Source organism: Arachis hypogaea, chromosome 18, assembly GCF_003086295.3.
Source record: "Arachis hypogaea cultivar Tifrunner chromosome 18, arahy.Tifrunner.gnm2.J5K5, whole genome shotgun sequence".
Lineage (NCBI taxonomy): Eukaryota > Viridiplantae > Streptophyta > Magnoliopsida > Fabales > Fabaceae > Arachis > Arachis hypogaea.
The window spans coordinates 17,886,793-17,908,936 of record NC_092053.1 but is presented as its reverse complement, the minus strand read 5'-3'; the positions used below and the strand labels follow the sequence as shown (position 1 = coordinate 17,908,936).

General features: G+C 28.9%; 2 protein-coding genes across 4 annotated transcripts; one reads left to right on the top strand and one right to left on the bottom strand.

Annotated features, from left to right (window-relative positions):
• Window positions 1–719: 719 nt before the first annotated feature.
• On the top strand, window positions 720–5,283 carry LOC112771618 (probable NAD(P)H dehydrogenase (quinone) FQR1-like 1). Its single transcript, XM_025816399.3, has 4 exons — window positions 720–873; window positions 4,257–4,350; window positions 4,450–4,712; window positions 4,790–5,283. The coding sequence occupies exons 1-4, from the start codon at window positions 851–853 to the stop codon at window positions 5,025–5,027; spliced, it is 618 nt and encodes a 205-aa protein (XP_025672184.1). The 5' UTR covers window positions 720–850; the 3' UTR covers window positions 5,028–5,283.
• Window positions 5,284–14,003: 8,720 nt separating this feature from the next.
• On the bottom strand, window positions 14,004–18,625 carry LOC112772433 (transcription factor bHLH123-like). 3 transcript variants are annotated; one of them, XM_072225435.1, is made up of 7 exons: window positions 18,035–18,625; window positions 17,097–17,748; window positions 16,329–16,439; window positions 16,062–16,127; window positions 15,788–15,853; window positions 15,620–15,670; window positions 14,004–14,667 (listed from the first exon to the last, which is right to left on the bottom strand). In XM_072225435.1, the coding sequence occupies exons 1-7, from the start codon at window positions 18,343–18,345 to the stop codon at window positions 14,518–14,520; spliced, it is 1,407 nt and encodes a 468-aa protein (XP_072081536.1). In that variant the 5' UTR covers window positions 18,346–18,625; the 3' UTR covers window positions 14,004–14,517. The 3 variants fall into 3 exon arrangements, with proteins under 3 accessions (XP_072081536.1, XP_072081537.1, XP_072081538.1); XM_072225436.1 differs by having other exon boundaries at window positions 15,794–15,853; window positions 18,035–18,596; XM_072225437.1 differs by lacking the exon at window positions 15,788–15,853 and having other exon boundaries at window positions 18,035–18,596.
• Window positions 18,626–22,144: the final 3,519 nt, after the last annotated feature.

The following is a 22,144-nucleotide window of genomic DNA, read 5'->3' as shown; positions in this document are numbered from 1 at the left end:
CATCATCTAGAAAGATATTTAGTTATTTATACAATTTTATTGAATTTAATAATTTATACACTTTTAGTGCTAATGCTGGCTCTATCTTAATTTTAGTACTAGTTATATAGGTATATATTATATATTAATTAGTCTCTGACAATTTTAAATTTTTGTTCCATACAAATTAGCTTTTAATAAAAAAAAATGAAAATTTAATTTTGAATTTTTAAATATTAGATTAATTAATCTTTGTCATTTTTTAAGAATAATAATTTAATTTTTAATTTTTAAAATATATGTTTAAGAGATTAAATTGTTTAAAATTTTAAAAATTAAAAATAATTTATTTGATATTCTAAAACCAATTTAGAGTATCTTAATAATCATCTAGAAAAATATTTAAAAAAATATATTGCATATTATACTCACCATAGTTAATAACAGCAAATAGAAAATGAGGTAAATAAAAAGTTTAGGAAAATAGAGGTCTTCTAGATCAAATGCTAAGTTCAGGAAGCTTATGATGATGGCTTTCATAGTGAGCGTGACACCACTCTATCATCATTAATCATTTTAGGTGCAACGCTGTCGTTTCACTCGCCCCACGCACCCACAATGAAATTAGCCACTAATTAAATTAAAAACTATTATTAGGCTAGCTAATCTGACCAATTAAGTGTGCAAAGTACACACACTCATAATAATTTTATGAAATTATTATAGTATTATTTATTTATATTTATATATATGCTCTCCCCACTCCCCCACCATTTTGCAATCGTCAACTTCATTAGCTAACAAAAAAGCATAACAGAAACAGAGTCCAGAAACACATTGAAACATTATTCGACCTTGCAAGAGTTCGTCAATGGCTGTCAAAGTTTATGTTGTGTATGTTTCTCCACAACCTTTTTTATTATTATTTATTTTTTTAAAGGTAATAGTTATGAGTTTTTTATATTATTTTTAGTTTGGCTTTTAATCTCTGCTTATGCTGTGTGTTAATCTCTGCTTTTGTACTGCTTTTGTCGTTAGTGCTTTTTTTTTTTTTTTTTTTATAATTCTCTATCCTTCTTTCTTCATGGTCCCGTGCTTTGCCATTGGTGGTTAGCAAGGTAAGAGTTTGATGAGTGCGTTTGTTTTGCTTCTTCATTGGGTCCTTAAATTCGAAGCTTTTTAGTTTTTATAGAATATCTTGAAGATCTGGGAAGTGTGGTGATTGGTGATCTTATTGGATCTAATGCATTGTTTGGTTTGACTTTTTGACTTTTTTCTTTTTCTTCTCTCTCTCTCTTCCGTGTTGTTGGATTTTTCTGATTCTTGGATGTGTCATGTACTCATACGAGTGGTAATTGTGCTTGAAAGTTCGTTTATCTTGATGCATTTGCATTTTTTTCAGAATAGTTATACGTCTTGTTTGGTAGTAATTGGAATTAGAATTATACTGACCAATGACAAAGTACAGTTTAAAATTGTTTTTTCTTTGTACTTCGTTGTTCTGATTTGAACTTTGAGTTGGATTTCATTTTGAACGTTAAAGAGGAAAAACTCTGGTTATTAACTTATTATTGAGTACTAGGATTTCATATTTTCAAATGTCTAGGAAAAATTCTGGTTATTAACTTATTATTATTATTATTAGCTAGAAACTCACATGGTCTTGTGAATTTGATATTTAAAAAATTTTAGGTAATTTAAAAAATTAACTACATTATTTGATTAATAAGTCTTCACCTTCTTCTTATTATTATTAACATGGTAGTCAATTAGATACGAGACAGTACACCAGCGATTCGAATCAGTCGCAAGAATCGAATGGTTTTAGTATTGAACGAGCACAATAATATAATTAGAAATAGTGAATTGTGTGTTAATTTACAATTCAAAAAAGAAGAAAAAAAATAGAGGAGAGCGAATTCAACACAGTGACCCTGCAGTTCAACACGAAGAAGAAGATGAGTCTCAGACTCTGAAGCGCGAAGAAGAAGATTCCAACTCTTAAATGATAAATGCTGCATTGTTATTAGGAATAGTGAAAACAAACAATGTTATCAATGTTGAAATCAAATTTGGATTTTCTAAATTTGAAATTTTTTATTATTAAATATTTTTTTTATATTTTTTTTGGATCCACCTATCAAATAAATTGTGATAAATTATACTTTATTCTTTAAAGTAAAATTCAAAATTTAAAAAATCTAAATCCACAATTATGCAACAAACCTTGCGTTTTATTAGTAACTTTCAAAAGCACAATATTTGTCTTTTAAATTTTCAGTTTTTAATTTGTCTTTTAATTTAAATACTTGTTTTCTAGTTTTTCTCTTTTTTTAAAAGTTGAATAATGGACAATTTTTAAAAAATATTTAGTTACACTATTATTAGTAACTTTTAAAAATACAATATTTTAAATATGAAAAATATTATTTGTTTTTTAAATTTTCAGTCTTTAATAAGTCTTTTATTTAAATACTTGTTTTTTAATTTTTCTTTTTTTTTTAAAAATTGAATGATAGATAATTTTTAAAAAATATCTAATTAAACTGTTATTAGTAACTTTTAAAAATATAATATTTTAAATATGAAAAATGTTATTTGTCTTTTAAATTTTTATTTTTTAGTCGGTCTTTTGATTTTAAATACTTGTTTTTAATTTTTCTCTTTTTTAAAAGTTGAATGATAGACAATTTTTAAAAGATACCTAATTATACTTTTAAGTATTGCACTTAAATCATGCGTGTGATTTATTAGAAAGGAGAGTGCTAGCTAAACAATGACTATAAAACAATAAGAAAGAGGAAATATAAAACACTAAAAGGTCGTGCTTGTGTCTCTTGGTTTAGCTTCTGATGTACGTTTTAATTTCTTTTCTCTTACTTTCATCTATCTCTTTCTTTTCTCGGTAATTATTTAGATTTTTGGACTTTATAAATTTAATTAGTAGTATTAAATTAGAGTGTAGTATATTTTCATTTGATTGGTGGTTGTTCATATTGTTCAAAATTTTTATTGTTTTCCTAACACTGCCCTATATATAACTATCGTAATATCGATGGTTTTGTAAATTTTGTGTCTTAAATATTATTTTATCAACGATATAATATAAATATTATAATATTACTTTATGTTTATGAATTTTACAATTCCATTCGAATTACGATTTACGATTCAAAATTTTACCTAGTGATTTGATTCTTTAATTCCTATTTAACTATCTTGATTATTATTATTATTATTATTATTATTATTATTATTATTATTATTATTATTATTATCCAATATATAGCTTGTCCTAAACATAGATGGTTTCATGTTTTATTCTATAATAATACCCAATAGCTATCACATTGACACATCTCACATGATTCTGTTTCCACAGTTATTCTGCCTGTGGTCTTGTGAAAGTCTTAAATTTATATTTTTTAATATGCCAAATCTTAACGATTTTTAACTATCAACTTTACAAAAAATAATTATATTTAAATTTTCAACCATATCTTAAAGCTGTAACGAACTTGAATCTTTCGATATCATAAGATAAAAGTTGAAGAGTATGAAAAGTTACAAATTGACTCTGTAGACGAATGCTAAAAGTCAAAAAAAACTTGGTGGATACCAAGACCTATATTGAACCAGTTGTATATATATATATCAGTGAAAAAAGTGTCTTTTTCATTCATAATATTTGTTTGTTCATGCCAATTAGAAAAAAATGGCACTTTATTTAGAATAGATTTAATAGAAAAGTGTCCTGAAGTATATCTTTGGTTAGAAAAGGTAACTTTAAAGGCTATGCTTGATTTTTGAATCAACTAATTCTACTTCTTGTAAGTTGCAGGTATTGATTTTGTATCTTGTATGATGTTTTATGATGTTTTCATAGTTGAATGTGGATCAGAATTTAGTTGATCCAGCAAACTTGTAACAGAGGCTTTGGCATGACAAAATATGACAAACTAGTTTGATGGTTTGGCCTGTGATCCTAACTTTGTTATCGACGATGATATTATTGCTTAAGGCTTCTGTTTCTTAATCTCTTAGTGCACTTTATGTCGAATATTCTGATTGTATGATCTGCAACGTATGCTATGGAGATAAGAACCTAAATTTGCTGCAGTAATTTATTAACGGACACATTGTTTACTACTAATTCTACTAAGAACATAAAGGTTTATGTTTCCTAGCTAATAAGCAATCACACTATGAGTAAAGTGGATTGCTGAACATGATTCTGGAAGCTTAAATTGAATATTAGTTGTTGTATGGTTTGGCAGGTACTACTCCATGTATGGACATGTTGAGAAGCTAGCACAAGAAATCAAGAAAGGCGCTGCTTCGGTAGAAGGCGTTGAGGTCAAAATATGGCAGGCATGTATATTTATGTTCCAAAGTTCCCTGTGCACTGTGTCATAACATAAAATTGCAAATTTGCAAATAGCAAACAATATCATCTTGCCTTTCTAACAGGTGCCTGAGACACTGCCAGAAGAAGTGCTTGGTAAGATGGGTGCACCACCAAAGACCGATGCACCAATCATCACCGCCGACGAACTCGCCACGGCTGATGGTTTTGTCTTTGGCTTCCCTACTAGATTCGGGATGATGCCTGCTCAATTTAAGGCTTTCCTAGATTCCACCGGAGGTCTATGGAGGACACAACAGCTTGCAGGCAAGCCAGCCGGAATCTTCTATAGCACCGGTTCCCAGGGCGGCGGACAAGAGACAACAGCGTAACACCCTCTTATCTCTCTTTACTTTCTTATCACATTTTTGCTAAATGGTAAGACATTTTTGCATTACATTTCAGGCTTACTGCTATCACTCAGCTTGTACATCACGGAATGATATTCGTTCCGATCGGATACACATTTGGTGCCGGCATGTTTGAGATGGAGAACGTGAAAGGTGGAAGTCCATACGGGGCCGGAACTTATGCCGGTGACGGCTCAAGGCAGCCATCTCAGCTTGAGTTGGACCAAGCATTCCACCAAGGAAAGTACCTTGCATCCATCACAAAGAAGCTCAAGAAGGAACAAGCTGCATAAAATATGTTGGCCTAATACTTATAGATAATATTAATAATAATTATTCAACTACACTTAAACTATTGCTTGAAAAATCCATTACCCCATTTTTCACCCTTGAGATATATTCAGTTCTTGCAGGTAATATATAAATTTTCATTTTCTTTTTTTTTTTTTCACACCCGAAAGAAAGTGATTTGTATGTGTGTTACACAGTGTGCATGCAATTGTTGTTGCTACTTATTGATGGTGATGAAAAGGTTTGTTTGTTATGTTATTTTTTTTTTCATATTAGCCTCTTTTATTACCATTATGACTGTCAGTTTCAATAAGCAAGCACATATAGGTTTCACAAGAAGTTTTATCTGAAGCACCCTATGTTGGAACTTGGAAGTTATTTGAATCAAACTTGTTGCATTGTCGGAACAGCAAGTATTATAAAAGAAAATTAACAACTCATGCATATATGGCAAACAAAAATTGCTTTATTAGTATGTACAACGTATGATATCGTTGTAATTATTTTAAGTGCATTACTAATTGGTAACTCATATGCAGTTTAGATGGTTAATGAGGTCAATATAAGAGTGGATTAGCAATATCAGATAATAGTAACTGAGGTGATTAACCAAACACACTGCCCTGTTTGGATTGTGTTGCCTGCTCAAAGTGAAATTCGAATTATCAACATTTGTTTAAACGAATTAGTAAATTAAGTTGGTTTAACAAGAGCCTTTGACCTCTTTTAACATTGTGCCATCGTGTTTGAAAAATTTTTGTATTCCCAAACAGGATCTATTCTTGGATCAACCAAACGTTAGGCATAAACAAGAATTTCTTACTTTTAGGTTTCTATTGAAATTTTAATCACCCATTTTAATCTTAAAAGATTATTAATTTGCACAACTTAAAGAAAGTAATAAAATTTAAAAAATATCGTAAATATTTTTGAAGGTTGTGGTAGGCTTAGAGAAAAGGGATTGAATCTATGCCTTCCTTTTAAGTTGCTGTTATTATCCTTTTAAAACAAACTTTTAATTCTGATTCTGTTTGTACTCAGCAGCGGAAATTTATGAGACAATTTATTTTTGTCTCATGAATATCAGAAAACAGAACACAGCAGAAAAGAGAAAAGCTAACACCAGCATGTATCATGGTTCGGTTGCCTTGTGCTATGCAACCTACGTCCAGTCTCCTCCACAACTATGGAAGAATTTCACTATAGTTAACAGTATTACATACACCAATTTCACAGGATTGACCCAATCCTTTCACACTCAAGTTCTAACCTAACTTGACATTGGCTATGCTAATACTTAACTATTCACTTTTAGTGCTAACCCAACTAAGAAAGGGATACCCAACAGGTACAAGATACAAGACACTTAATCAACCTATAGAAATCTGAAATAAACTCTAAGCTTCTCTCTCAAGTGTTTCTCTCAGCCTTTTTCTACTCATGGCTTTTTCATAATCTTTCTCACAATGCCTTTTCTCACAAGAAATTACAGAAAGATAAACTTAGAAAAGCACATTACAATCAGTAAAACATGAAGGAGATTGACTTCATCAGCAGCCTCTTTGCTAAGTGCAAAACCAGATTCGCAAACCTCAGCTTGAGTTCTTCAGTATTGGCCGAATGCTTCTTTGAAAGAAAGCATTATCCAAGTAGAGGAACTTCTTTACAGAACACTGTTCTCACACTCTGATTTTCTCTCCTTGCTTCTGAATGAGCAAAAAAATCTTCTTTTATCTCCTTGCATGTTGCTTGGTTCTTCCTCCAAAGTCAACACCTTGAGCCTTGAGCTTCACCAACCCACAGAGTCACTTTTTCTCATTAATCCTCACAATGGAAACTTTGCTTTTGACTTCCTCATCTTGGCCGAAAGCCATAAAACAGCAACCATAAAAATCTTCCAATGGTCAACTTGATCTGAGCCCTTGAAAACCAACTTGGTCCCCAAGTCTTGTTAAAGACCGTAGATACATAGTAGAGAAGAATAGAAATCCTCTTTCCCTTGTATCCCATTTCGGATAGAGCAGAGAGATAGGAAGAAGAGATGAAACCGAGTTGCATGAAAGAGGAAGTGATTTACCTATAAACTAAGCTTGATTTGGTTTTGGATTTTCTGATTTGATTTCTGAGTTTCAAGCTTAATCCTTCTCTCTCTTGCTTCTTTGGTGACTAGCTTGGTGAAGAAGCTCTCTCTCTTTCTCTTTCTTACTTTTCTTAAACATTGATTTGACTAGGACAAAAGAGAGATGAACATTGCTTTTGGTTAAACAAAAGAGAGGGATTTGCTTTTCTGAAACCAGATCGGGCTTGGATTGAGTATGGATATGCTTGGCCCGATTTGATTCTTTGGCTCCTTTCTTTTCTTTTCTTTGGACTCTTAATTTTGTTTTCAGCCCAACATCTTTGTTGATTGCTTTTTATTCTATTTGGGCTCTTGAAATTTGACCTGCAACAATAAATAATTAGTAATAAGTAAATATAATTAATCAACACTAATTATTTATTTTGTCCAAAAATAATGTTTGTCATCATTAATTAATTTAGTTAAATTCTTAATTCAACCATTTTTTTTTTATTTCTAAAAGATTAAGATTTAAATCCAATATCTTTAGTTAAAAAGTTTAAATATTTATCGGCTTAATTAATCTCATTTTTGTTGTTCTTAAACACATTGAATTAAAAATAATATTCATTTGAAAAATATTTAAATAATTTATTTAATCATATTTAACTCCCTTAAATTCTTCGGCAACAAAAGAGTAACAACATGTTACTACACCTTTTGGATGAATGCCAGAGGGGGAAAAAGAGTTTTTCTTTTCTTACTCAATAGTAGAATTTTGTTTCATATGAATTTATTTTAGTATTTAAATAGATAACGTAAAACTTGAATAAAATTTAATCTCCACTCTTACTCTACAACTAAATATACCCTTCAAGAGATCAGATGTCGTGTATCGACTAGTATAACTATATGCTAAAGAAGTGAGAAACATTTGCAATATATCAGAATATAACTTCTTCCTTGCCAATTTGTGGTAGTCGAATAATTTTAAACCAGTATTAAGAGTTTGAATCTTATTTTACATAATATAAATGTAATAATTTATTGGCAAATAATAAATTCTTAAACAGAGTTCATAAAATTCAATGTATGTTATAGCAAAATAGTTTTAGTAAAAAATAAATATCGTATACATAAAATTAGCATATTCAAACTTTAATAACTTATTAAAACCTTTTTTAACATATGTGACTTATATTTTGTACATTTTGTACAGCAGTAATAATTTTTAAGAGATTTTATCAAAAAATTTATTAAACCACTCTTCTATTTTAGCCCATGACAATAATGAAGACGTCTCACAACCCACAAATTCAGCCCAGTAGAATACACAAATTAAATTATAATTTAGTCTTTATCTTATCTTATAATTATCTTTATCTTTATCTCTATCTTATCTTTATCTACTTTTATCTTTCACATAAAAAGTTTCTTTTATCTCTACATTCTGACATTGAGCCAAAGTCTTTTAAGAACGCCAATCAACACTCTAATTGGCGTAGTGCTATGAAAGATGAGTTGGATGCTCTTGAGCTGAACAAAACTTGGCGTCTTGTTGATTGCCCTGCAAGGGTTAAGCCGGTTGGCTGTAAATGGGTCTATCGTATCAAACGCAAGCCTGATGGTTCAGTTGATCGATATAAAGCACGCCTTGTGACTAAAGGGTTCACTCAAACTGAAGGTGTTGATTTCTTGAAAACTTTCTCCCCTGTTGTCAAGCCTGTCACTATTAGATTAGTTTTGGCATTGGCCTCTATGAAGCATTGGCCTATACATCAGTTGGATGTCAATAATGCTTTCTTACATGGGGATCTTTCTGAGGATGTTTATATAACTCTGCCACCCGGATTTATGTCTCCTCAACCGAATCAATGCTGTAAGCTACTAAAGTCACTGTATGGTTTACGACAATCTAGTCGTATGTGGTATGACAAACTTTCTCATCTTTTGCTATCTCATGGATATCAGCAGACCTCATCTGATTATAGTTTATTTGTCAAATTCATTAGTGATCAAATTTCTATCCTTTTAGTCTATGTTGACGACATTGTTCTCACTGGTAATTCCATTTCTGAACTTGCTGCCATTAAGTCTATTTTGCACCAACACTTCCGAATTAAAGACTTGGGCCCATTAAAATATTTTTTGGGTATTGAAGTTTCTCAATCAGAGAAGGGAATTTGCTTATCTCAGAGAAAATATTGTCTTGATCTTTTGGAGGATTCTGGTTTATTAGGTGCTAAACCTGCCTCTGTTCCAATGGATAGTACCACAAGACTATATCAAGACAAAAGTCCCCTGCTATCCGACCCTTTTGTATATCGTCGTTTGGTTGGCCGTCTTATCTATCTCACCACTACTCGACCGGACATCATGTATGCCACTCAACTATTAAGTCAATTCATGGTATCTCCTACTGAATCTCATCTTCAAGCTGCCAAGCATGTGTTACGATATCTGAAAACTAGTCCCGGCAAAGGACTTTTCTTTCCAAGGGAATCAGAAATTCAGCTTCTCGGTTTCAGTGACTCTGATTGGGCCGGATGTCCTGACACTCGGCGATCTTTAACAGGTTATTGTTTCTTCTTAGGCAGTTCTTTAGTCTCTTGGAAGACCAAGAAACAAACCACCGTTGCCCGCTCTTCCACGGAAGCAGAATATCGTGCACTTGCCAACACAACTTATGAACTTCAATGGATACTAAATGTGTTACAATTTTTACGCATCTCTCCTATCCGCCCACCAGTTTTATATTGTGATAATAAGAGTGCTCTTCATATTGCTGCTAACCCGGTTTTTCATGAACGGACCAAACATTTAGAGGTTGATTGTCACTTGGTTCGACAAAAAGCTCAAACTGGAGTGATGAAACTTCTCCCAATTCCCTCTTCTGGGCAACTAGCTGACATCTTCACTAAGCCTTTGTCTCCTCAACCCTTCCATCTTAATCTGAATAAGCTTAGTGTTCTTGACATCTTTCATCCTCCAGCTTGCGGGCCGGGGCGTATTAAACCACTCTTCCACCTTAGCCCATGACAACAATGAAGACGTCTCACAGCCCACAAATTCAGCCCAACAGAATACACAAATTAAATTATAATTTAGTCTTTATCTTATCTTATAGTTATCTTTATCTTTATCTCTATCTTATCTTTATCTACTTTTATCTTTCATAGGTCAATACTCTATATATACTTAATTTTACCTTCATAGTTTACAATTCATTCAATCAACAATCAATAAAATTTCTTCATCTTTTTCTTTCACAATTTTATTAAAATTAAATCTTTTGGAATTAATACATTAGTTTACTCATATATAAGATTTATTTGTGTTTTGAAATAAGATGGTAATAATGAAGTTTTAGTGATTAGACAGCCTATGATCCATGCATATAAGAAAGCAAATTGGCATGCATCCGTGGAAAGAAATAAATGAAATTGAAAGTATGAGTGTCATGTGATTCACAGAGCATTTTTCCGTATTCTTGTCCAATTTTGACCCATTTTTCTTCCTCCTATCACTCCTTTGAATCCATGAGTCTCTACTTCTGGCTTTGCACGCACCATCTATAGTTCCATCTTTTCATGACAAAATTTGTGCAACAAAAGCTTATAGCCACGCTCATCAATTTCACCATATCAATTTCAATTCTTTATCTTATTTTTATTCTTTTGGGATTCCAAGGACTATCAAACATGATGAAGTAGACCTGACATTACACATGACTCTCTAAGAAAATCTTGTTGGAATGGAATCTACACAAAAATAAAACTTTATAATTAATACGTGGTCTTCTTAACTAGCTAGGTTCGTTGGAGTATATTTATTATTGATGAGCTAATAACTAATTAATAAAGTATATTATATATTGTTCTATTCTCTTTAATTTGTGTATTTATAAAATGCTCAACATGATTGAATGAAGCTTCAAGTGAAAGTTAAGCAAATATTAGTCCCTAAGCTAGAGTTGTATTTATATTTATAGGGGCAGCGCAGCATCAAAAGTTGAGAAAAATTAAAGGCATATACAATAATTAAACAAAGGAATCTTTATCTAATTTGGACATTTTGATAATATATAGAACTAAACAATTTGTCGAAGATTCTATTCCTCATCTTTGATTGATCCATATATACTGTACTTTTATTTGGTATCGATACATTCGATTGATTAATTAGCGATCACGTTTTAGAATTATGCCACACAAATTATTAAAAAACACAAACGAAACGAGTTTTGTTATTATCTAAAGAACGAAAAAACAGTGAGAATAAATGATTAGATATGTGATTATTCATATATTTTTTTTATTCATCAGCTTAAATTTGTAAAAGAAGTGACATTATACATAGTATCAGAACTTTTATAACTTAAAAATTTGAAATTTAATTTTTTATAATAAAAAAATTTTAGGATATGCAAATAAAAAAAAGAAAGTCTATACTAAAATTCATATAGACTCAAAAAGGGACTCTATGTGAGAATATGTATTAAAAATATAATTATGTAATCTTTTAAAAAAAATAACATTATGAAATAGGAAATATTTTTTCTTCTTTTTTTTTTAAATTTTTTTTTATATAGTTTACATATAACATTTATATGTTTCTATCTAATAATTTAAACTTTTAGAATAAGATTACACTTATGAAAAAGAAGGGTTGCTAATATTGATCAGTTGAATAAAAATTAAGATACATTATTATGATATATATTATGTGACATATATATACAGTGGTCATATATATCATGTATAATATCATCTAAGATAAACAAATTAAAATTGCTAATATAACACAAAAAGAAAAGAATTGAGTCAATTATGACACAATTTGTAAGTGAAGACAAAATTTGTAGCTAGAAAGTAATTAGTCATATAATATATAGAGAGTGTGGAGCCCCATGACAGGCTAGCTTTGTTAACATAATAATGACCAATGCTTATAGATGCTCCATATCTTTAACGCTATTAATGTATGTATGTTCGATCTTGCTAGGGAAGTTAGAAAGTGAGATTTGGTAAAGTACTTTTAATCAGAGCGCCACCCCCAATCTGGGGCCAGAACCAAAGTTAGTTTATAATACTCTCTGCCCAATGGCTGCAAAGTCCTAATGACATAAAAGTTTATAATACCAATCATGTAGGAATAGGATTTTAATTATTTTAATACTATTATTTTCTTATTCCCTTGTATATATGTGCTGTGTTCTTCTCCATGTTGTTGGTATTTAAAAGCGTTCGTATACACTAAAAATTAGATATTATATATTTATATAAATAATTATTTTTTATTATATTTTTTAATTTAACAAATTAAAGAATAATCCGTCACAAATTTAAATTTTATTTAAAAATTTATCGTTAATTAATAAATTATAATATATTTAAAATAAAATTTAAATTCTTGATACTTAAATAGACAAATAAATTAACTATTTGATCAATTCGAATTGATTTTATATATGTAACTAATTTGAATGATTTTTAGTATATAAATACTATAATTGAATGAATTATCTGGTTTCAAATTAGAGTTTAAATTGTTAAACAACGATATACAATAAATATTAAATTTTAAATTTTTTATTAATAAAAATTTTGATATTATTTTATAAATTATTTCTGTCAATATTATTTAGTTTTATATTTTATTAAATATAACACAATTAGAATGAAAAGCTAGCAACAACAATATCGTTATGCTATTGCTATCTATCTTTTCCATATACAAAAAATAATAGGACTTCTCTAAACAAATTACAATCTCACATTTCACCAACCGCCGTACGGGGATAATAAAATTAATTAAGCTTTAGTGATATCCTATATAGAAAATATATAATCTTTAGGCCTAAGTCATATATTTTTCTTTTCAAATTCGGTGGTGTTTGAATTTCTTGGCGAGTCTTCATTGTTTTTAGAAAAAACAAAAGATAATGACGGGCACATACTTCATTCAAAAAATGATGAGGGACCATGTGTGTCCTCATCCACAAGTCCGTAGAGGATAAAAATTATTATTTATCATTTTCTTTCTTTAAAAAAAAAAAAAACTTTTCTACACATACTTCCAATTGAAGCCCCTCTATGTGACCATTCGGTATAAAGCACAAAAGCATGTGAGAAAGAATCTCCAAAATATATATATCTTTCTTATTAATCTTGCCTGATAAATAAAAATAATAAAAAAAAAATTATTGGAAATTTATTTTGAAAAGGAAAAAGAAAAAAATGAAAGGGGAAAGAGTGTGGACCACCCTCTGACTTCCACTTACTTATTCCAAAGGCATAAACAAATCAAAAGTGAGATTTCTATTCAAATAGCATATCCCCTCACTTACTCACTCTTCTATTTAATTTCTTAATTTCAATTTCAATGGTCAATTTTTTTCTCTCTTGAACTAAAGTTAGTGCCAGCTCTATCTTCACCATATATATCGTAATAACAGTACAAATTAGTCGAATAAATGAATTTCTCAATAATATATTAAGAAAAATGCTAGATAATTAATATTTTTATATTTAATTGTATTTGAGTCGATATTACTTAGATTTTATTTTTTTAAATAAAAATATTGGCTATCTAATATTTTTTGTATATTAATATTCTTCCGGTTTTTATAATTTAATTAAAATATAAGAAAAATAAATAATCAAATAAAGATCCTTTAATCATATTCTACTAATAACAACAATTAAATTATTCTCCTCCTTGTTTTTAATCTAATTAAGAAGTAAGAACAATTTTTCTATATTCAGCAACTTTTAGTCATTTCTAGTAATCTTTTTGAATAATGTTACACATTCAAGTCTTTTTGTTAATTAAGTCTAATTAAATTAGTCTAACATAATAAAAGTAAGTTATAATTAACATTATTCAAAATTTTATCATTTAACTTAATTAGACTTAATTCATAAAAAGACTTGAATGTGTAATATTACTCATTCCTCCCCATCCTAATAAGCATGATAATTCTTCAATTATTACAACATCTTATTGTGCTCTCAAATGGTCCCAATATATATTTTTCTCCTATGATAAACCCTGAATAATTCTGAATTTAATTGGGCCCAACAAATGGCCTAAAATCCTTTTAGGAGGGTCATTTCCCTTTCTTTTTCTTTCTTTCTCTTTCAAGTTTCAACACATTTTCCCCCCACACCTCTCTATCTTTCTCCCTTTTCTTTTTTATTATCTCTTTTTTTCCCCTACACCCCATAAGAACTAATTAATAACTCTATATACCTTTACATATTATAAATGTGGGCTACCTTGTGTCCTTCTTTGTTGCTTCTCTCTTTTCTCCTTTTTTCTCTTTCTTCTTCTTATCATTCCCAACTTGGCTAGGCATTGATAAGATCATGTTAGTTGTGCCCTAGTTGCATAATACACCAATGTTATGTGTTGTGTCTTCTTATCTTATTCTATCTTGAACCTCCTCCAAATGTTGGTGTCCAAAAATCAACTGTGGTTTCATGAGTCATTGGAAATGTGCTTGAAACTGGCACCAAGCATAGCCCTCGGCTTCTAAGATCTTGTTTTGGACCCTCACCTTCCTTAGATTTACCGGAACCCTACATTCAACAAAATTGTTACATATCTAGAATTATTCTTAGAATTTCTCTAGAAAAATAATGCTGGTAGCAAAATTATGTGACTATATCTATTATTTTTCAAAAATATTATATATAGAACAATGTGATATAAATAAAAAAAAACTAAAACACGTGTATATTCTTTGAAATGAAAAAAAAAAAACGATGTTTAAGAAAATAAATAGGAATTATATGTGGCCTGAAAAATATTGTAAGACTCTTTACATACATGGTAATTATTAGATATTTCAGGTACTAATCATTAAGAAGTTGAGGATGAAAGATTTAGATTGTATCAAAAGGAAAAGTTAGGTTTTAAAGCTTTTAATATATTGAATACATTAAAAGTCTAAGTTGTTTTATTCTTTAACTGGAATAATTGTAAGAAAATTCTTTAAATTTATAGTGTTGAGTTTCAAGCTACTAGTATGAGTCTCTATCCAAAAACTCTCATTCAATACAGTGTTATGAAGCTATTTCACTTCAAAATTTAAGTTGATAAAAAATAATATATGAATAGTTTTATTTTTAATACATCATTTTATATAATTTCTTTTGTTTTATGTTAAATTTTTTTTAAGATCAACAAAAATTAAAATCTAAATTTTTAAGTCATAGAGAGTCTGATACTATATTATAAAATCGTTTCTCCCAAAATTTTAAATTAATAAGAGATACAAAAACAATTATATATCTAAATAGGAAGCCCATGGAATAAAACAAGTTATATTCATCTAAAATTCTATAGTGATGTTATGATGTCGAAAAATGAAAACTATAGAAAAGTTTAATGTCCAACACACTAATAACATTTGGAGAAAATTATCAGCACTAATGCATAATATAAATAACCCTACTAATAATAAGCTTATATTTAAAATTGTGGAAGTATATAAATGTAGATTATGTATAGATAGACATGCAATAATACCTGTTGAATCTGTATAGGAGCTCCACTTTTCATATACGGGGTACTCAAAACCTAGAGAGGAAAACGTATAAGAATACATACATACATAGAAAATACTACTACTATTTTATTTATTTATTTTTTAATTTTGATAAAGGATGTGTATATTTAATGGGTAATGGGGCTTACAGTGACCTGTTCATGGAGGAATTTGATGTATTCAATTGCTTCAGATAACACTGAGGCTGTATCAGTCTGACACAACATTATAACAAATTTAAATTAAAAAAAAAAGCTTGTATTAATTAATAGTAATTAAGAAGCATTACCATATCAAAGGCTACGATCATTATTAATTTTCTCCCACTCATATAACATAAATTCAGGAATGAAATGATCATTTATTATTATCACTAAGGAGACTATACACATAGATTTGATCATAATATTTTTGAAAACTCACCTTTCCAAAAGGCGACACTAATTGTTGGAGTGCAGTGATTCTGTCCCCCATCTTCTCTTTTCTCACCTAAGAGACCAAAAAAAAAAAAAAATTAAAGAAAGTATAAAGAAAAAAAAGAAAGAAAGAATAGAAATTCATGTAATGTTTATATAAGGATTATTAGGGAAACTAAATTAAAATTTAAAAAATAAAATAAAGATAAAGATAAAAAGTTCAAAGCTAATAAGGTTGGGTTTGCTGTTAAAAGGTTAGTTGCACTTATTGTACCTTAAAAGCTGGCAAAGGAGATGGGGTAGTTTCGTTCCGAGGCCTTTTGGGTGTTGGTTCACTCCCACTTTTCTTCACCACTGCACCTGAATCCCTCATTTCACTCATATTCTGCAAAACCCATGCTTACATCACTTCAAAATATTATATTTAAACCCTAATATTAACATCATAAATCTTATATAAACAACCTTTATATATATGTGTATACACAATTGTCTATAACTCTATATAGATTACGTTATTATTAAAAAAAGATATTAGAAGGCCATTAGAATTTATTTTTTGGTAATTATTTAGTCATTAATATTTAGAAGTATCGAATAAAGTATGTTAGTAAATTACTATACTAAAAGAATTAAATTACTAATTAATAACAAAAAATAATAAATTTTAATCACCATTAACATTTTTTGTTATCATACAACAGAAATGTAGGAGATATAATTATATATTGCAAGACATAAATTTATTTGAAAAATAAAATGAAATTAATTAATGAATGATTTAGTGTCTCTTAATTGTCTATCTAAAACATAGAGATAGTTGATTATCAGAATAAAAGTAGTAAAATGAGTAATAACGTCATAGCTAATAATACGGTAATTAACTATTCGTATGGAGATTAATAAACGAGATGTGAATATATATTATATTAAACAGTTCAATTAAATTTGTGAAATAATAATTTGACTTTATTAAAGCAAAATCTTTACATGAAAACTATTGTGTGTAAAAAATAATGAAAGTTGTAGAGTAAAATAGTACCTTAGATTGGACATCAAAACTTGGATTAGTGAAGAATGGTGGCTGCAATGAATTAGGGAAGAAGGTGGTGGACCTAACATCTTTAGGGTCAGAAGCAGCAGCGTTCCAAAAAGGAGCGTTGTTTGTGAAATGCAAACTAGTGTTTGTCGTTGTTATCGGTGATGATGAGGAATTGGATAACTGTTTTGGTGGCGAGCCTCTCAAGAACTGAGGCACTTTATTGTTATTATTATTATTGTTGTTGTTATTAGACCAATTAGAAGAAGAAGAAGAAGGCACAAAGTCATTGCTACTAGAAGAACTCAACCCATAGTTTGAAGTTGGATATGAAAAATTATGATTAGCTTGTTGTTGATGATGATCAGGTCCTAATAGTCCTTGTAAGATTGATGAAGGGCTACCGTATAGAACTGCGGAATGATCCATGTGTTGGTGATGAAATCCTTGTTGGCTTGTTACTGTGCTGTCACCGGAGCTATATTGAGGACTGAATTGGTTTTGCTCCAAACAGAAACCTCTATTGTTCTTGAATTCGCTTTCCGCTGATCTCCATTGATGGACTTGTTGTGCTGACAACCCCATGCCGCCGCCGCCTCCACCCTCTTCTTGTAGCATCGACCTGAAGCTGTTCTCTCCACCCTTCTCACCACGCCTATATATATATAATAAAATCAAATTTTATTATTACTTAAAATTAGTAAAATTTAAAATTTTCTTAGAGAAATAAAATTAAGACGACAAAATTATAAAAAAAAATTGAAGTATTTTAAAAATATTGACGTTACAATAGTTTTATATGTTGATCTTAATTATAAAAAATATATAATATATGTAAACAAAAATCAATGATTAAAATGATAGGAAGAAATACTTACAAAGTTTTTCAAAAGTGTATACTTTGTTTTATTAAAAAAATGAGAAGATCATAATGGACTTACAAGAAGGATGGTTGTTGATTCCAATCGATGGGCGGGGAAGAGAGGCCTAAAGCCATAAAGTGCAAGTTGGGGTCAGTGGAAGAAGTGGCGGCCGCGGCAGAATCCGGAGGCTGAAGCTTCTGTGGGTCATGGAACACCACAGAAGACGAACCGCCACCGGCAGCGCCACCACCCGAGGAATCCATAGAAACCCTTGTTGGTTTCATCATGTGATCTGATTCATCTTGTTGTTGCTGATGCGGTTGCCAATTGTTCCTGATAGCTGGATTCTCCCACCAGTTTCCACTTGCCTGAAATTGATCTTCTGCCATGCTTAATTTCCTTGTTCGATGAAAATGAATCTTGAGAAAATGGTTCAGCCTCCTAGCTAATTATGAAAATGAACATAGATAGGTTAGTTTAATTTGTATGAAAGAGTAGTGAGTTCGATAATAAGAAAGGAAGAGGAAAATGGTGGGTAGTTGTGAGTATTTATATTTGGAGAAGGAAGCTAATAAGATCAAAGAGAGAAGAGAGGTAGAAATTAACCGACTAACCGGAATATCGTTGACACAACTTTGACATTTGATAAGACTCAACACACGAATTAATAAAATTCAATCTTTTCTTTTTTTTTTTTTTATTAGGGGTGAGACCGTATGATGAGGGGAATTAAATTAAAGAGAATAATCTTTTCTTATTTAATATTTGATTTTATAATTAGGAGAATATTTTCTGTACGTCGTTTATTTCACTGACATAACTTCCTACCTACGTACATGGAAATTACAAATTAGCTGTTGATACAAATTAAATTAGATTTTTATTATTACTTCTGATTATTATTCTCCCCCTTATGAACTAATTATTTTAGTAGTTTAAACGATATACTAAATTTAATTTCAATTCTTCCTCTACCTTAAATTTTTTTTTCCTGGAATGTGAAACTTATATCTCATACACCTTATTTTTAACAGCCGTTATCCTCTTCTATCAAATTTTAAAAGTTAAAAATTTCAGTATAAATCCATTTTAATATTAAGATATTATTAATTTTTCTACTAATATTAATATTATTTTGAATATGATAATTTAAGTAGTTTAAATATAATTTAAGTAGTTTAAAATTATATTAATATTATATAATTTTACATATTACTAAGTGTTCATACTTGGATCCAAATAATAATAATAACTAAGACTTAAAAGGTGAACTGTCAATCTTAAAATTGTGTTAGAAAAGGAGATTGAGGAACAAAAACTAAAAGATAAAGAATAAAAAATTGAGATTAAATTAAATTTCTATATTATGTTTAGTGTAAATTATTAAAAAAAAAGTGTTTATTGCTGAGTTATGTTTTAATAATTATTTTGATTTAAGATAAATATAAAGATAAAATAATAATATTTATTAAAATATCTTTAATTATTAAAAAAATATTGTTAAAATTTTATTTTTTATCTCTAAAAATTTTAGTCTATTGTATCTTAACTTTTTAAAAATAATAAAAGAATTAAAATTTTATATTTTAAAATTAAAATTTTAATTTTTGTTATTAACCAAATTGTAATTTTTTAATTTCAATTTCAATATCTAAAAATAAATACTACCTAAATAAACTGCACCCAACTCTATTAGTCCAAGTCTGGAGTTGACCACTCCAAATTAATTATATAGGTTAATTTATGCGACTAACAAATTATTCGAATATAATGATCTAAGTTTGATCCAACTTGAGAAGCAAGTAAAAGTTTTCCTCCCACTACTTTTACTATGGTCACTAAGGTCAATTATTTTTAATAAAAAAAATCAACGAGAAAAAATTATAGGATAAAAAAATAATTATTTTATTTTTAATAATAAATGAATATATCAAGCATATACATCGAACCAAATTATATAAAAGAAAATATAGCTTTTATAAATTTATTTTTTTAAGAATAATTTTATTTTTCAAGCACGCATCGAAACAAGTGTCACGGTTAATCTTTTTCCAAATATGAAGAGTTTGGCGGTACTTTCCTTTTGCAAATAATTGAAAAAAGAAGCATGCATTATTGGCCTGCCCTGGCTCATCCCAGGTTGCCTCCTTTGGGACTTTATGGAATCTTTCTTTCTTTAATTTTTCTTCTTTTTTTCTCTCTTAAAGACTATGTTCGCAAGTTGTGGAAGAGAAAAGAAAATTGATGGTTTTGAAGAAAGAAACCAAAAAATGAAGGGATAATTTAATGTTTTTAATTTTTGAGTCTAAAATTGATAAAATAGTTTAAACAAAGACTTTTTAATATTTTTTGAAAATTTTATATATTCTTCGTTTAGATAATTTATTAAAATAAGATGGTAAATTGAATTAAAATTTAATGAAAATCCCATAATTGAAGGAATTAGAAAAGAAGCTAGATTAATCGAATTAGGTTGGTCGATTAGTTAGCTAATTTGTTTACTTAAACAAGTGTTGAATGTTTAAATTTCATTTTATATATGCAGAAATTTATTGACCAACAACAAATTTTTATATAAAATTCAGATTAATGATAAATTAGCCCATAACTTGTTAGACTAAAAAATAATGTAAAAAAAAAAAACTAAATTAATTTTATTGGATAAAATTCTCCAATTTTTTTTCTTTCTAGACAATAAAATTTATATTAAAGAGTAGTCATACCCATTTTACATAGACCTAAATTTTTCAAAGAATAATCGCTCCGTATTTAGACCTAGATGGACATACAAGTTGGTGTCGAGAGGGGCTAAAAAGATATATTTTTAGATACATCCTCTATAATACTACATAACGAAGAGCTCTTAGTTCTTTTAAGTATGATTCTCAAAACCCTAATCATTGTGTTTCTTTAATTTTTTTTTTATTTGAGCGTCGTAATATTTTTGCAAGTATAATTTTTTTTTTTTTTTTGTCAAAAAACCCACCGTCTATACGTGCGGATTACTTGTGTTCACCACCTAACCTCAAATCCCCAACTAAGGTACTTACTGTACAGTTTGTGAGCAAAATTAAATTCTCCATGACCTTTTTAATTTTTCTAAAACTTTTCTAAACCAAACTTGCAAGCACACCTAACTGACCTAAGACACTGAACATTAAGAAAAATTGAACTCAGTTTGTTATTTATCTGAAAAATATATTGTCATTTTTAAATTAAGGTAATCACGATTTTATTTTACTTTTATTATTATATAAAGCTCTATGAGAATGAAGAATCTTTACTACTTTTAGCAAAATCAAATTACATTGCAAAACAAACAAACAACAGGAAAAAGTGAAACGCTCTTGCCAATGATTATTTCCTTGCGTAATGCCAGTTCGCTTTTCTTTCTTTTTCTTGTTAATGGCATCTTCGTTATGTTAAATCAATTAATACTTTATAAAGTTTGAATAAAAAAATAGAAATAAAATAGACACTATAAATGGTTTTCCATAAATATAATTAATCTAAATATTTATAAGTTATATATTACTTACACTGTTACACAGCTTTCAGTATTGTACAAAGAAATTAATTAAAGGATTGGATCGCATTAGGGCGAGCCCAAATTCGGTCTAATTTTGATATTAAGCGATCACTTTTTCTGAGGTTTAAATAATCTTTGTCAAAAGTAGTAACCTATTATTGACTGGATTAAACCGGATTAACCCAGCATCTGTAGAACATACATACATATAAAGTTGAGATACTATATATATTGGTTAACTAAATTAGACATTATATAACTTTGTCAAACATGAAAAGGAGCTGAATTAAGAAGCTACTTCTGTAATGTCTTATCATTATAGAATTTATTATGTATAGCAAGGTTATATTTTATGTTTCTATAATTTTTATGAAAGATGGTGATGATTGTTCCACTTTAATGAAATTAAAAAATTGTTTTTATATTTTATAAAAATTTAATAAAATCATAATTCATTTTAATTTGATTCAAATTTTTAAATAAAATAAATAAAAATAAAATCAATATTTATAATTTAGTTGGGCTAAATTTTCTCTCAAAATCAAACTAAAGCAAACTGCAAAAATTTCTAAATTATCACTCGTATAGTCGTATCCGATCTTTCGGTATTTTATATAATTTATATTATTAAAATTTAAATAAATAATTATAGATACAGT

Bases quoted from the DNA above. Each gene is read 5' to 3' on its own strand.
- LOC112771618 (XM_025816399.3), top strand. From the start codon at position 851: ATGGCTGTCAAAGTTTATGTTGT. The intron at 4,351-4,449 runs GCATGTATATTT...CCTTTCTAACAG, and splicing joins TTGAGGTCAAAATATGGCAG to GTGCCTGAGACACTGCCAGA. The intron at 4,713-4,789 runs GTAACACCCTCT...ATTACATTTCAG, and splicing joins GGCGGACAAGAGACAACAGC to GCTTACTGCTATCACTCAGC.
- LOC112772433 (XM_072225435.1), bottom strand. From the start codon at position 18,345: ATGGCAGAAGATCAATTTCAGGCAAGTGGAAACTGGTGGGAGAATCCA. The intron at 17,749-18,034 runs GTAAGTCCATTA...ATATATATATAG, and splicing joins AATCAACAACCATCCTTCTT to GCGTGGTGAGAAGGGTGGAG. The intron at 16,128-16,328 runs GTACAATAAGTG...TTGGTCTCTTAG, and splicing joins CTCCTTTGCCAGCTTTTAAG to GTGAGAAAAGAGAAGATGGG.